The 13,620-nt window shown below is 50.6% G+C and overlaps 6 protein-coding genes across 6 annotated transcripts; 4 read left to right on the top strand and 2 right to left on the bottom strand.

Annotated features, from left to right (window-relative positions):
* Positions 1-1,063: 1,063 nt before the first annotated feature.
* Positions 1,064-2,505, bottom strand: HO133_009122 (uncharacterized protein; the record flags this gene model as incomplete). The annotated part of the gene is made up of 5 exons (XM_037299983.1): positions 1,064-1,192; positions 1,243-1,313; positions 1,363-1,604; positions 1,670-1,976; positions 2,034-2,505. 5 exons carry the CDS (start codon positions 2,503-2,505, stop codon positions 1,064-1,066), a joined length of 1,221 nt encoding a protein of 406 aa, XP_037154809.1.
* A 1,198-nt stretch (positions 2,506-3,703) lies between these two features.
* On the top strand, positions 3,704-7,111 carry HO133_009121 (uncharacterized protein; the record flags this gene model as incomplete). Its single annotated transcript, XM_037299982.1, has 6 exons — positions 3,704-4,774; positions 4,822-5,172; positions 5,237-5,437; positions 5,494-5,712; positions 5,772-5,997; positions 6,051-7,111. 6 exons carry the CDS (start codon positions 3,704-3,706, stop codon positions 7,109-7,111), a joined length of 3,129 nt encoding a protein of 1,042 aa, XP_037154808.1.
* Positions 7,112-7,489: 378 nt separating this feature from the next.
* Positions 7,490-7,993, top strand: HO133_009120 (uncharacterized protein; the record flags this gene model as incomplete). Its single annotated transcript, XM_037299981.1, has 2 exons — positions 7,490-7,653; positions 7,738-7,993. 2 exons carry the CDS (start codon positions 7,490-7,492, stop codon positions 7,991-7,993), a joined length of 420 nt encoding a protein of 139 aa, XP_037154807.1.
* Positions 7,994-8,374: 381 nt separating this feature from the next.
* On the top strand, positions 8,375-9,402 carry HO133_009119 (uncharacterized protein; the record flags this gene model as incomplete). The annotated part of the gene is made up of 3 exons (XM_037299980.1): positions 8,375-8,711; positions 8,771-8,830; positions 8,978-9,402. 3 exons carry the CDS (start codon positions 8,375-8,377, stop codon positions 9,400-9,402), a joined length of 822 nt encoding a protein of 273 aa, XP_037154806.1.
* A 389-nt stretch (positions 9,403-9,791) lies between these two features.
* Positions 9,792-11,645, top strand: HO133_009118 (uncharacterized protein; the record flags this gene model as incomplete). Its single annotated transcript, XM_037299979.1, has 2 exons — positions 9,792-10,179; positions 10,240-11,645. 2 exons carry the CDS (start codon positions 9,792-9,794, stop codon positions 11,643-11,645), a joined length of 1,794 nt encoding a protein of 597 aa, XP_037154805.1.
* A 201-nt stretch (positions 11,646-11,846) lies between these two features.
* Positions 11,847-13,565, bottom strand: HO133_009117 (uncharacterized protein; the record flags this gene model as incomplete). Its single annotated transcript, XM_037299978.1, has 9 exons — positions 11,847-11,914; positions 11,978-12,140; positions 12,227-12,412; positions 12,481-12,536; positions 12,586-12,614; positions 12,666-12,693; positions 12,755-12,800; positions 13,028-13,045; positions 13,305-13,565. The coding sequence occupies 9 exons, from the start codon at positions 13,563-13,565 to the stop codon at positions 11,847-11,849; spliced, it is 855 nt and encodes a 284-aa protein (XP_037154804.1).
* Between the last annotated feature and the right edge of the window lie 55 nt (positions 13,566-13,620).

Here is a 13,620-nt window from a genome sequence, read left to right as displayed (position 1 = left end):
TGGAAATGTTGTGCAGCAAATATGACGCGCACGTAGACACGCATAAACACTTTCTTTTCTCGCCCTACTCTTAAAAAGTTGCTAATTAACTCCACGCTAAAGATTTTGCTGGGAGATGCGTACTTTCGGAGGAATGCACCTCTTACGTGTAGTGATGTGATAGGTCTCTGACGTCGTCGACGATGTCGAGATGTAAGGTACTTGAAGCCGCTTTGTCCTAGCTGAGAAAAGGCAGAGAAAGGGATGAGACTTTGCGTCCCAGGATTGTCGCAACTCGCAAGGCTACCGACCTAAGCCATCTACGTGAGAGATCATGGTACCCTTCTTACGCATATGCGAGAAGCCTGAAAAGAGAGGGAAATTCTTGATGAATTTGAATTTTCTGATGAGCACAAATGAGCGATTACTGGATCATGGAGAAGCGACAATCACGCCGCATGAGGATCTCCAGCAAGGAAAATCCTCCTTTAGCAGATTCGGATTCTTTTGTCTGCTATACAACATCGAGCATTGCAGGGTTTTTATACGTTTCCAAGCCCCTAGAGTAGTGGGCTGTTGCTCTAGAGTATCTAATGAAAGACAAATGCAGACCACCATTTGACGTCATTCTACGTTTCCTCTGTTTCGTCCGTCTTCGAAGTGAACGAGTTCAAGCAACACCATGAATGCGCAAGCTCACTGTCCACGTCAACCGGAATATGAATCGCTAGATTCAGAGAATATCGGGCTGGAATATGAAGGTCGAGGTCACGAAAGCAGGATGATGAATGTGAGGCATGTATCTAGTATGCTGATTTCTATTCTTCAAGCTTGCATAATCAGACCAGAGCGAGCGCATCGCGTAGTGGCCACCGAAAGAGTATCCGCTTGATCATCTTGCCATCGCCTTCATAGATCATGAGAAAACTGAAGAGGGGACAGGCAGGAGCCAGTGAGCTGCTAGCAGGACCAAGGAAACAGAGTCAAGAAGCTTGTCTAGCCCGAGATGATCGCTCTGCCATTTTTCAACCTTCCTCGCGTCCCAACAATACAGCTGATGCTTCCGGCGTAATGAGAGGAACACCTACTCCGCAGCCTTTTCTGGCTCAGCAGGTGCAGCTGAAGAGGCTACGTCGCCAGCCTCTTTGGTTTCCGTTGTCGCGGCACCGCTCTCGCCACCGCTTGGTTCGGCCTCGGACGAAGTCCAAAGAGTCTGGCGCATGTTAGCAGTTGATGCAATAAACTACTGATGGAAGGACTTACCAGGTTATCTCTCAGAAGCTGCATTATGAGGGTGGAGTCCTTATAGCTCTCTTCACTCAGAGTGTCGAGCTCTGTAGGAAGCATTAGCGACTTCGTGTGACGTGGGCATTAGGTACTGACCAGCGATAGCATCGTCAAACGCCTGCTTGGCAAGATGGCAAGCTTGGTCGGGAGAGTTGAGAATCTCGTAGTAGAAGACAGAGAAGTTCAATGCAAGACCAAGACGGATTGGATGAGTAGGAGCGAGATCCGTAGTGGCGACCTCGGTAGCAGCTTTGTAGGCCTCCAATGACTTGTCGGCGGAGACCTTGCGCTTGTCGCCCAAGGCAAACTCGGCGAGGTATCGGTGGTAGTCACCCTTCCTGTAGGCAGGTGTTAGCTTGTGGTGGCTGGCGTTGTATTTACCCGTGTGTGGTAATGTACGTACATCTTGTGGTAGAAGACCTTGGATTCACCGCTCTGAGCCGATTTGATCAAGTGCTCATCGAGAACCTCCAAGATATCTTCGCAGATCTTGGCAAGCTCTGCTTCGATCTTCTGACGGTATTCCTTGATCAGGCCGACCTGAGACTCGTTGCCCTTGGACTCCTCCTTTTGCTCAATGGATGTAACAATTCTCCACGATGCACGTCGTGCTCCGATAACATTCTTATAGGCGACAGAAAGGAGGTTGCGCTCTTCGACCGAAAGTTCTTGGTCTGCAGATGCCACGTTCTTCATACACTCCACCATCTCTGTTACATGGCGTATTAGTACTCGACGGCATGGGCCATGGAGGATGGTGATCTTACCTTCGTAGCGCTCCGCCTGCTCCGCGAGCTTGGCCAGGTAGACGTTGTTTTCGACCGCCATTTTGACGAGCTTTTTTTCTATAGAATGAGCCACAGAGTTAATGACCTGTTCCTCCCGAGCGGTATAAGAACGATTGCGAGATGACGATAGCTCTTGACGACAAGCGCGTAGCAGATCTTTGAAGTCCTCGAAATCCTCCTGAGGCTCGCCTGGAGAAGGGGGGCAGAAGGCTATTGGCAAGATTTGGTTGAGCTGTGCTTCAGACTGTGCTATGAAGGAACGCGAAGCGTCGGGGTTTCGGGGCAGAAATGGGCCGGAGTGAGCAGCGATCGATGGCAAGTAGTCGAAGGGAATAGCAGACAGCTGGGCCAACGTCTGTGCTTGGCGTGCTCGAATTTGACGGTGGTTTGTCATACGGTATTGGAACAGAAGGGACTCGACGTCCATGTGGGTTACCGCCTCTCGAGCCATGGTTGCTAGAGAAAGCACGAAAGTAGGCTGAATCTGAAGAGATGGCTGAACTGCAAGGCATGCGAACCAGCACCATGAGGTGAAGGTCTGTCATCCGGCTTCGCGTGCCCCTCGGCGCATGGATTCAGGCCCCAACTATTCACGGCGACGGCCAAAGGCTCACTAGTGACATTGTACATAGACAATGCCAGCCAGCGAAAGGAGTCTTCACAAGGGCACATTTGGACAAACGGGGTAGGCCAGGTGATGGGGAACACAAGCAAAGGATCTTACCTGGTGAATGTTTGAACAAGGAGCTAATGTGTGAACTCAGCTCTGCTGGCTAAGTCTTACGATTGAATTGAGTAGACAAAGAGGTATAATGAGAACGTGGAGAATGCTTTCTCGTGGGGAAGAAGTTGGGGTGTTTGAGAGGGCGGATGTGTTTATTAGGACCTTCTCTTGTGGAATTGGAAAGGGCAAACGTCACACTAGCTCCACTCACTCGGCTAGGCTGTGCTAGTCTAAGCTTATAGGGCCCCTCACGTGACTCACCACCAATAAGCGCCCTTAATGAAGGGAGCTCGGGAGAGATGTTCACTCCTCCTTCATTATTGGCCTGATAAGGCATCCTTCAAAGAAGCACCAGTGGTCGTGTGACTTTTACGGCGACCTGTTCAAGCTGCAGGCCTATAGAACAGGCTCGTTCTCATGCTATTGTAGTGAATACTTAACATCTTGGGATGCCCGAGCAGCTCCTCTAATCTCCGGCCTTGGGACCTCCTGGATACCGATGTACTTTAAGCATCTCGCTCCCATCCAGAACACTCTGCAACAAAGCGCCTTCCCTGATGCGCGATGCGAACATTGGCGATTGCAAGCCAGAAGTGTGAGGCTGTTGGTAGTAGCCAACAGTCTGTTATCTGCAAGAACGTCCTTCATCATGGACCCTTACCATTTGCGATTCGTTCTCGCCGGATCTCTCTATTGCACTTTCCTGTTTATAAGTCGTTACAGAGATTATGCTAGCTTCCAGAGGTCCTATCAGCGCGAATTATATTCAGAGTTTCTACTCTCCCATGTTTTTGTTTATCCTCTCTGCTTCTTTACGCCTGCATGTGACTTACGAAGTGCTTAATTTACATCATTCTACGGAGCATCTCTACGCTCCCAGTAGAATAACATTGGGATTGGATTTCTGTAAGCTTTCTCCGCCACGATGTCCGGATTACGACTCCATAGTCCGACAGCGATCTCGCCCTCCATTGCGGGAAACGCATGGCCTAGTGTGCCTAGCGACCAGCAGTCTAAGACCTCTGAACGGTCCGTGGGCACGATCCAACGTGCTTCAAAGTATAGATCTTCTCCTGGCTCTGCACGCTCCCTAGGGTCCACTTCGTCTGCTCGCCTCCAGTTCAGAAACGAAAACCTGGTGGTAAGGCATAATGCTTCACACTCATCAATGAGGAGTTCTCCAGATCCGACCACCTCCTCGTCAATAAGACGATCATCAAAGCAAGCTTCGCACAGGTCCAGCTGGGGAAATGATGTCCCACCACCACCGCCCCACGAGCAGAGGGTCTCGAGTCAGCTGGTGGAAGCAGGACCATTGGGAGACATCGACACCAATGTCGGCTGTGGCGAAGGTCTCTACAATACGCTCGAATCTGCTTCTGCGCGGGACGCCGACGATAACACAGATAGGGGCTTGTCATTCGACGTCAGGAAGCAAGAAACGCTGTCTACCCCCAGATTGCCCCGCAATGCAAGCCGAGAGGAGACGGGCCCCAGATCATTCAAAATAGCAACCGAGCATCCCATCAAATCTGAGAATCCCCTGAAGAGGTTGATCGACACTCTACGTCCCCAAGGACCTAAGCGCAGACACTCACTTACTTTTCGCAAAGAGCGCTGGACATTAGACGACTTTGATGAGGAAAACCCTATTGAAAGTGATATGCCGCGGAGCACACGGCTCAGTGGACACCAGAAAGCATCTTCATGGTCGTCTTCAGGCATCCGAAATGCTATCAAATCAGCCACCGTCAGACTGCAATCCAAGATGGACAGACCACACACTCCCCTGATCTCACGGTCTCATCTCTTGAGGAGTGGCAGAGGCAGCAGATTAAGTAACACAGCTAGTAGAGCATCTATAGATGGTGACCAAGTCGCCGCACGGGCAGAGGAAAGAGCTGCCTGGGATCGGGCAGTAAAGCGCCGCCGGATATTGGAGGAATTGATCAGCTCCGAGGAAAGCTACGTAGCGGATCTTAAGGTCTTACTGCACGTTTGTGGTCCCTATGATCCTTCACTGGGATCTGCGATTGCTGACAGAAGGTTAAGGTCTATTTCTTCATGCTCAACTCCGCGCCAAAGGGCCCTCAAGCTACGCAGCCAGAGATCTCGCAGAACGTTGCAGATATGCTGCGCTTGCACGAGGATATTCTGCTTGAGATGAAGACTCTGATGCCGAATTCCCACATGCAATCCGACGCTGCTGCTCAGCAGCGGTCAAAACATCCACGCTGGTATAGCGTTGAGAGCGCTGAAGAACCATCGGGTGAAAGTCCCGTCATAAAAGCTCGCACTGCAAATCATTCTTCCCAGTTCGGAAGCCACAGGGATCGAACCTTGGTGACGATGCCAGGAGAGGCTGCTGACGTTGCTAGAGTTTTTGAACGTATGGTACGAGATTCCCATCATCCAAAGATTGCAGAAAAGATCAAGGCTAACCGACTATGTGAATCAGCTCAGGCGCTTCTTCTTATACGAGGAGTATGGCGCCAAATACGAGTCCATGCTACGGAACATGGCGATGCTTTCGAAGATCATACCAAATTGGTCAACGTATGAGCGAGGCATCGAAGCCTTGGTCAATTCACTCTTTCCGCAAAATGGAGTTTTGGAGGGAAGTAAAAAAGGCCTGACCCATGAAGACCTGTTGATCAAGGTAAAAGACACGGCCCCCTTCAATCGAAAAGCTTAGCTGATCTCCTTCTTCGTCAGCCTATACAACGAGTATGCAGATATCCGCTCTTATTCGCAGACCTCCACAACCATACTCCTGTAATCGATGGTCAACAATCTAGCGCAGAGATCGAAAAGGTGTTGTTTCGGCTTCGTGAGACAGCCAAAGAGATCAACAAGGCTACTAACGACCAGCAGACGCAGGTCAAAATCCAGAGATCATGGCATCTTCAAGATCTTTTGGTATTGCCAGATACTGTGAGTCCATAGACGTAACCTGCATCCGCGTATCTTCTGCTAACATTGAGGCTTTACAGTCTCCATCGCCTACTTCGCTTCGAACCATGGGTCATTTCTCGCTTTGCGGAGTCCTTTACGGCGCGTATCAGTCAAATAGTGGAGACTTGCGCGGAGAGTACATGCTCTGTGCATTGTTTAAATCTCATCTGCTGCTTGCACTCCCCCAGAAGAGCTCGAACTTCAGTATAGTCGCGATCATCAACACAAGCGATATACAGATAGTTGACGTAGACAACGGCAGGGGTAAGAAGGCCGTACATTTTGAAATACATCGATTGTTAGCTCACAAGGCTCAGGGCTCCAGTGTCACACCGCCCCATTTTCATGGAAAATGATGTTCGAATTCGACCAGCAGCTATACGAGATGATCTTTTGCGGTTGCACCTCGCGAGAGGAACAGCAATGGCGAAATGATCTCCATGAGCGATCTCGCGACAGTGAAATTGAATTAAAGAAAGGCTTGTTGCCAACCTCCGGGCAGGCTATGCTGTCCCTCGACATCAAGACTCTTGGCTTTGTCTTCGGCCAACCGGGGACTCTCACGCGTCGTCAGTCGATTCAACGTGCGGCTACTGTCAATTCACGCAGGAATGGGCACCAGGTCATCATTAAGAACACCAATTCTCTTAAAGAGAGTGGTGAACCTCCAGCGCCTGAAACCGAGTGTCTCAATCGCTCTCAGTCTTTGCTCTCAACGCACCGGATCCCTGTTCTGGCCCCAAAGCGAGCTGAGCGACAGCGTATTGAGACTGCCATGTCCGATATATGGACACGGGATCGCTTGCCATTTCCTGGTATGACTGGCAACAGAGGATCATATCTAATCCAAAGATCGGCGACTTCGGTGATGCGGAAAATCAGCAAAGCAAGTATGACGACGACTTCCACCAAGAGGACAGTAAGCACCTATATGAGCATTACCGAGAATGACTCCACTCCCTGCCCGGAATTGGTCAACGAGAACCCAGACTCCGTGAACATTGAAATTCAGCGGAGAGTCAGCCACGCAAGCATGTCGGACCCTGGTCTATGGCCTGGCCATATCAAGTTTCATCGTATAACCCAGACAGATGGTGCGTCCAGCCCACCACGCGATCAGCAAACCCCCATCCTCCCCTCACAGCTCGAAGAATTGACCACGGCGAGGATCGGAGCATTTTCAACAGAAACCACAGTGGAGGAGGGGAAGCTAGCTCAGAGCCAGAAAGCACGCAAAAGTTGCATGGGTTCTCCGGCATCAAGAGGAGGTACAAGTCAGGGTTCTGTCGAGCTGGGACGTGGGAAGGGCAAATTTCGTAAACCGCAGACGCTCCTCAAAGCCTTTTCAAGGGAAGGGATCAAGAACTGGCTCAATTGAGTTGGAAGTACGGCCGTCGAAGCTTTTCCAATTCTTAGTCCCGCATGTTCTATTAGTCTTTTTTGAATCCATAATTCTTTCACATAAAGTCCGTCCATTCTATTGGATTCGAATATTCCCATCCTTCACCGTCAGCGCCAATGTGGACCTATCGTGGGTCTAACTTATACAGGATAAGCGACATGTGACGTCGATCCCGTGCAGCTCCTTGAGGCTTGGCCAAACAAGCTCCAAAGCTGGGGTAGGATCGAAGTACACAATTAAACGACCTCTCAAACTTGACACTTCACCAACCCTCACAGATCAATCAATCACACCTTCCCATACACTCACCATACCTAATACCAAGCTTACTCAGACTCGTTTGAAATTGTCAAAATGCCTCGCGGAAACGCTTCCCAGTCTAAGGTCCATTACCAGGGTAAAGAAGAGGACTTTGTGATCTACATTGATGACATTGAGTCTGTGCAAAAGTGGAAGGGCGACCGTTCCATCCCTCTAGCTCAGGTGGTTAGCGGCTTCAAGATCTTTGTTACGCACAAGTAAGGGAGCCTCTGCAGTCATTGCCAAATGTGTCACACGACAACATTGGTCAGAGCTACTACTGATATCTTATTCTCTATCAGACACGGGGCTCAGAATGCGTACGATGGAGCAAGTAAGGCTACTTTGGAGAATGAGTTTGGCACATCCAATGAGGACGAGTGCATGACCAAAATTCTGGAGACTGGAGACCTTCAGCATACCGAGGTAAGCCAGGATGAGTGGAGCCTCTGCGCCACGGAGAAATGGCAGCTGACATTTACCATTAGACGGGAGAACGTCAAGGACCTAAGAATGACAGCATGGGAACTCGGTCGGCTCATTGAAGGAATGGAATGAGGCAGTGGTGGGACAAAATAGCAGCCTCCAGCGAGGCTCGTCTACAGCATTTCAGAGTAATGGAAAACTTGATAGAACTCGGTCCTATGCAAGCACGAATTGCAAACACATTCAATCTGTTCTGGTCCCGTGACACTCGTTGCCTTGCACTGCAGGACCGTTGTCCCTTTGGGGTGGCTCTGCAGCAACATCGTTCACAATGCCTTTCCCGCCGTCTTACACGTATTACCTTCCTATCCCTTGGAACCGTCTCCAACCATCAAGTTCCAGGGATCTAATACCCAGCTCTCAGTATTGACCATCTCGCCTCACCTTCCCTTTCTGTCAAGGAGCTCCCCCACGGCAAAGCATCTTGACCTCACTCCCCAATCATTATTCTCCATGAGCTCTGCCTATGGAGCACCAGGTCCCGGAGGCTTCCTCCGGCCAACACTACCCTCGCCTCCAGCCTCGTCCTTCAATTCGCCGCCAGCCGGCTACACGATCTTGCCCCAACCTCGATCTACCCCGCTAAAGCCCGGAAGTGCGAAAGAAAGTAGCTTCATTGACTATGTCGACAGAAAGCTGCTTGAAATTTCGCGGCGGTACGAGAAAAGGTTCAACGCTGACTTCGAAGATGAGGCTATGTCTGGAATTCAGGGAAGAGGCTATGAGAGCTACGGAGAGCTGGCGAGGGATTTGGAGGGGGTGATTGATGTGGTTTGGGTGTCTGGTACACGTACGGAAGGCCATTAGACCCAGGATGTGGCCTTTGCTAATGATTCAATATCTCTTTAGCTTCGCTTCAAACGCCATACCTCCTCACTATTGCATTGACATCCTGCACTTGTCTCGCACGTACGTGATACTTTCCGAGGCAATTCTTCCCCATTCATGTGGTCTTATGGGTCGTCACACATATCCCAAGAGTGCTCTGCTCCTAAGACATGTCCCGCGACGTAGCTTTTCTCCCGAAAGAGCAATGCTGACTCCGAAATCATTAAGCTTTCCCCTTCTCACCACGGCCAACCTTCCATCTGCTTCACAAGCTTGACATGGCCTTTTATTCTTTACTTCAAGGCGCCAATGCTGAAACTGGTGAGATCCTATCAGGGTTCGAAGGAGGCAGAGGAAAGCTGAGCACCACGGAGAAAGTCAGAATGAGGTCACTGGTTGAGAGGACAAGAGTAGCGGCGGTGGAGGTTGCAGGGAAAGGAGGGAGCGTGACTGATACTGAGAGTGTAGCACAGTCTAGTATGGAAACCGAAGATGATTTTACGACTGATAATGACGAAGACGATATTATGGAGGAAATGCAGGTGAACGGGAATCATGGAAGGTGGGAGATGGAGATTGCGAGGGTTTATGAGAAGACGATTGTGGAGTTGGGAGTGTCGTTGGATACTTCTGGAATGGGAGGGCTTGGTTGAGTGGATGCTGGCTCAGTTGCACATGACTTGATGCATGTCATGGAGAGCTTAGAGCAGAATGCTGCCTGAGACCATGAGTGCTCTCCATGATTTCAGTCTGTGAGGGTAAGTTCCCATTTTCTGATCCTAATCTCTGGCTTGCTCCCCCGACGATGTACTCGAATGCTACAAAATAAAGCTTTTCAATATGTGACTGAACTGGAAATATGGCCGCGAGTTCCTTCCAATCTTGTGGTAAACAAAGCCGCCAGCACAAAGTGTTAAGCGAACCTCTATCCATAATCCCCCATGTTTACATCAATGTTTCATACCACGCCCATCATCAAATCCAACGTCGTCGTCTTCTCCCTGTGTCTTCTTTCATCTGTTTGCATCAACGCACCGGCATCATGCCAACACTCTACGGCAAGAAGACAACAGTCCAGCTCTCTGTTTCTGACCTTAGGCGTGCAACGACCCCCAATCCACGCACACAGCAAAGTCCCACCACCAGCGCGTCTATCCGAGATATTGCTCAGCAATTTGCTAGAGATTCGATAGATGGGACACTGAGCGAGACGCCATTATACACAGAGGAAGGAAGCCATGTACGTTTTCTGGGGAACAATAAGGATATGCTATTCTACATGGTCCATGCGGGTAAGAACTTTTTCGATTTGACCACGACAGAGCAGAGGAACACGAGGCCGGCTAGGGTGCCGTTGGTTAGAAAAAAGTCTGCCGGGACAACTGTCGTTTTGGATGGAGAGAAAATTGGTGTCGGGACGAGTAAAGATGGTAAGACACCCCGATTATGATGTTACATACCCGCTTCTTATTCTGCTAATCCTTCACCAGCCGGTATCGAACCCAATCGGAAATACAAACCACCTTTCATCCCCCATGCCCTCTGCCTCACCGTCTTCCTCTCCAATAAGTCTTTTGAAGGTAGCAAGGATAAGGCGACTGCAATAACCGAAATCAACGACGTCAAGATCGACGTTTACTTCAATGGCGCGCCCTGCGGCTCTCATTACGTCCCACGGCGCTACTCGGGCGAGGCTCATACCATGACTGAGCACATTGTCCGTTTCACTGGTCACCGAATTGGGCGATTGATTGAGAAACCTTGGGTCATTGTTCCCTCTGGTCAGAACCCAGATGGAGGCCTTAGAGAGTACCGACGGGGCAAAGTGGCCTATGCTGGCGCACAGCAGAGATGGAATGAAATTTCAGACGCCCTCATGTCTGAAGCTGACGAGATTGGGCAAGATGAAAATGGCGAACGCCCAATTATTGGCGAGTATCTGGAGAGCCTGGCCCAATTATCCATGCCAAAGGAAATTGAAGAAATGCAGAAAGCTGGCAGTCCCAAATTTGGTATCCTTGACGCTGTCATCACTTGGGGTAAGGGTAACAAAGATGGGCCTGAAACTGCATACATTATCAACCCCACCCCGATCAGACACGAGGGGTTTACAACCACAAATCTGGATCAATCTGTGGATCATTCACCGGTTCAAAGCATCGCAACAACGAGAGACCGTACATATACAGCGCCACAGTCGCGTTCAGAAGCGCTCGGGAACGCCAAGTCTATTGACGATTACTCGAAAACCTCCCCACTATCTGTCGCACCATCTCCGGTTCCTACTCCAAGTAACAAGACTAATCCCGTGCCTTCTTCCCCACCAAACGTGCGCCTACTCCCAGCGCTTCCGCTTGAAAAAGCGGTCAAGCGGTCCCGCGGCCATTATTATGATATCATCACTACCAAACAAACGCTCTCCGAGCAGATCGATTCGATAGCTACGGCCATTATCAATGACCATAAAGCCGGTTGCAATCCCACCATCCCGACCAATGCACGAACTACACAGACTAGCTTTGCGTCAACGGCGGGTAGCTCACCACTCAGTTCTGCCCCAATGACGAGGGATCACACCCCTGCGCAGAGGAAGATTGTGAAGCTCAAGTTGCCATCTCCTACCAGTCCTGCTACGAAGTCCGACAAGATGACTACACGACGCGTGCAAGATGGGAAAGCGGACACCCCAGCTCCTGGGTCAAGACGGAGAGATCGAGTACCGACCCAGCTGAATGCTGATGCTCTAGATCGTGATTTCCAGACACCGGCGCTGAGTGTAGACTGTGCTACTACATATGCGTCGAGTGGTACTGTAAGGAATGTGGGGGCGGCGAGGGCAGGAGTGTTCACAGAAGGTGGGGTGGTGATGGGGGCGAGGTTCGTTGTTGGGGGGTGACGCCACAGGATTTGTTCGTCTGATAGGGAAGATACCACAAGAAGCGTTCATTATTGTTATTGCTAAGCCAATGTTCTTTGAAGGCTGATGAGCTGTGCGCCGGCTATATCGCAGAATGCAGGGGATACAGCGACGTGGTGGAACATGATCATGCAAATGCTACCTTCCACTTCTCCCAAATGTCCTCATGTTTCATCCCATTCATGCCTTCTCTGGATCATTGATGCCGCCGTTCGTGATCACGTAGGTTGCTTCACGCTCGGGACAATCTGCACAACGAGTCAGAGCGTGTCAGAGGACTCTGCTTCTCTGTGACCAGGGCGACGACTGACCAGGCGAGTCCTGAATCTTAGCCACTCTCTCCTCGCCTCTCCCCTTCCGGAGCAAGACCCTCGTCGTCGAAGCATGCGCTAGGATATGTCCACCGATGGGTTTGCGGCCATCGGCACCAGCAAAGAGAGCGTTGGCGCCGGGGTCGGATTGGACTTGGTTGGTCTGCCCCGGTCATCAGCTTTCCGCTCCGTCTACCACTGATATCTTTAGATTGTTGGAGAGGTGGACGGTACCATCAAAACGCAAACGTTAAACTCCTCGGCCATATGCGTCAGCTTTGATAAGAACTGATTCAGCTTCTGCTGTCTATCCGCGAGCTCGCCACGGCCACAGTAGTCGACGCGGAAACAGGCCATGATGCTATCGATTATAAGGAGGCGGTATTCGTTGCCGGCGAAGGAAGAGGAGAGCGTGTTTAGGAGTTCGAGTTGGTGCTAGCACGATGGCGAATGTTAGCGAGGTGCTGTAGAGGGATAGGGAACGGAAGATTTTATGTACGGACCTCGCTGTTGAGGGCGCGGGCGTAGGCAATGTTTTCTTGGGCTTGGTCGGGATCCACTGGGTGAGTTTAGTAGGGTTCCTGATGTGCAGAGGATGAGGGTTGTACTTCCGAATCGCTCGGCGATTTGTGCTATTCTGTGACAGTGAGCAGGCTGTGTTGAGCCAATGAAACGATGAGTCGAGTACCTCTCGGGTCTGAAGGTCCCCTCAGTGTCTGAATTGGAGAGCGAATATCAGCTATCTACCATCAGGGTTGGATGTATGCTAGGTTGTACCGATATATGCGACCTTTCCACTCGCTCCTCCCATGTCCGGCGGCAGCTGATGTTGCTTTAGCTCACAAACGCTGGTCGAGCGGAGAGTTTCAAGTAACCTGAGCAACAACGGACATTGTGTGCGAAAGCTGAGTCTTTCCACATCCTTTCGCCCTTTCAGACCGAGATTTTGCCCAGAGTTTACGCATGCAACTCACTGAATTCGCCATATACCTAGATGAGCGTAAATTCAGTAAAGTCGCCGAGAGAGTAATCTCGAAGGTGCTGCCATACCTCGCTAATGCTCATGCTCTGGAATCCACTGGCACACTGTTAGCCGCTGGGAGCCCGGCGCCTGGCTCTGGCAGACTTTCCCTCCGAGAATAGAGTCCAGCTGCTTGCTTCCGGTCGAGATCTTGCATACTCTCTTCCTACTGTGACCGAGCTCAACTGCTGTGATGAAGCCGGATGCAGAAGGCTGGTGGGAGGTGCAGGGTCAGCAAATCGCTTGCTAGCCACTACGCTGCGATGTAGTCAAAGTCAAGCAGGGATTGAATGCAGAGCAACATACTTGCAATTTCGTGATAGCCTCTTTGATCTTCTCGACCTTCACTTCGCTGAAGCCTTTGACCTTGAGAAGCGTCTTGCGTGTAGCAGCGTGGACCGACTTAGCAGTGTCAGCAAGTTTTTTCATTTCGACGAAAAGCAAGGAAAATCCCCACAGCAACAGTGTAGTAGCCATTGGCCTTGAGCTTTGTGATGTCTGCTGCTCCCACACCTGTTGTTCATGAGCACTACACGGCTGTGGCTTGCTGACGGTGGAACGTACCATGGGCTTGGATGCCGTCGATATCAACGATGAAGTCCTAGATAGTGTTCTCAATGGC

This window comes from Letharia lupina (genome assembly GCF_014066315.1).
Source record: "Letharia lupina isolate WasteWater1 chromosome Unknown contig_6, whole genome shotgun sequence".
In the NCBI taxonomy this organism is placed as follows: domain Eukaryota; kingdom Fungi; phylum Ascomycota; class Lecanoromycetes; order Lecanorales; family Parmeliaceae; genus Letharia; species Letharia lupina.
Note: the sequence above shows the minus strand (reverse complement) of the source record. Positions and strands in the feature narration are given on the sequence as shown.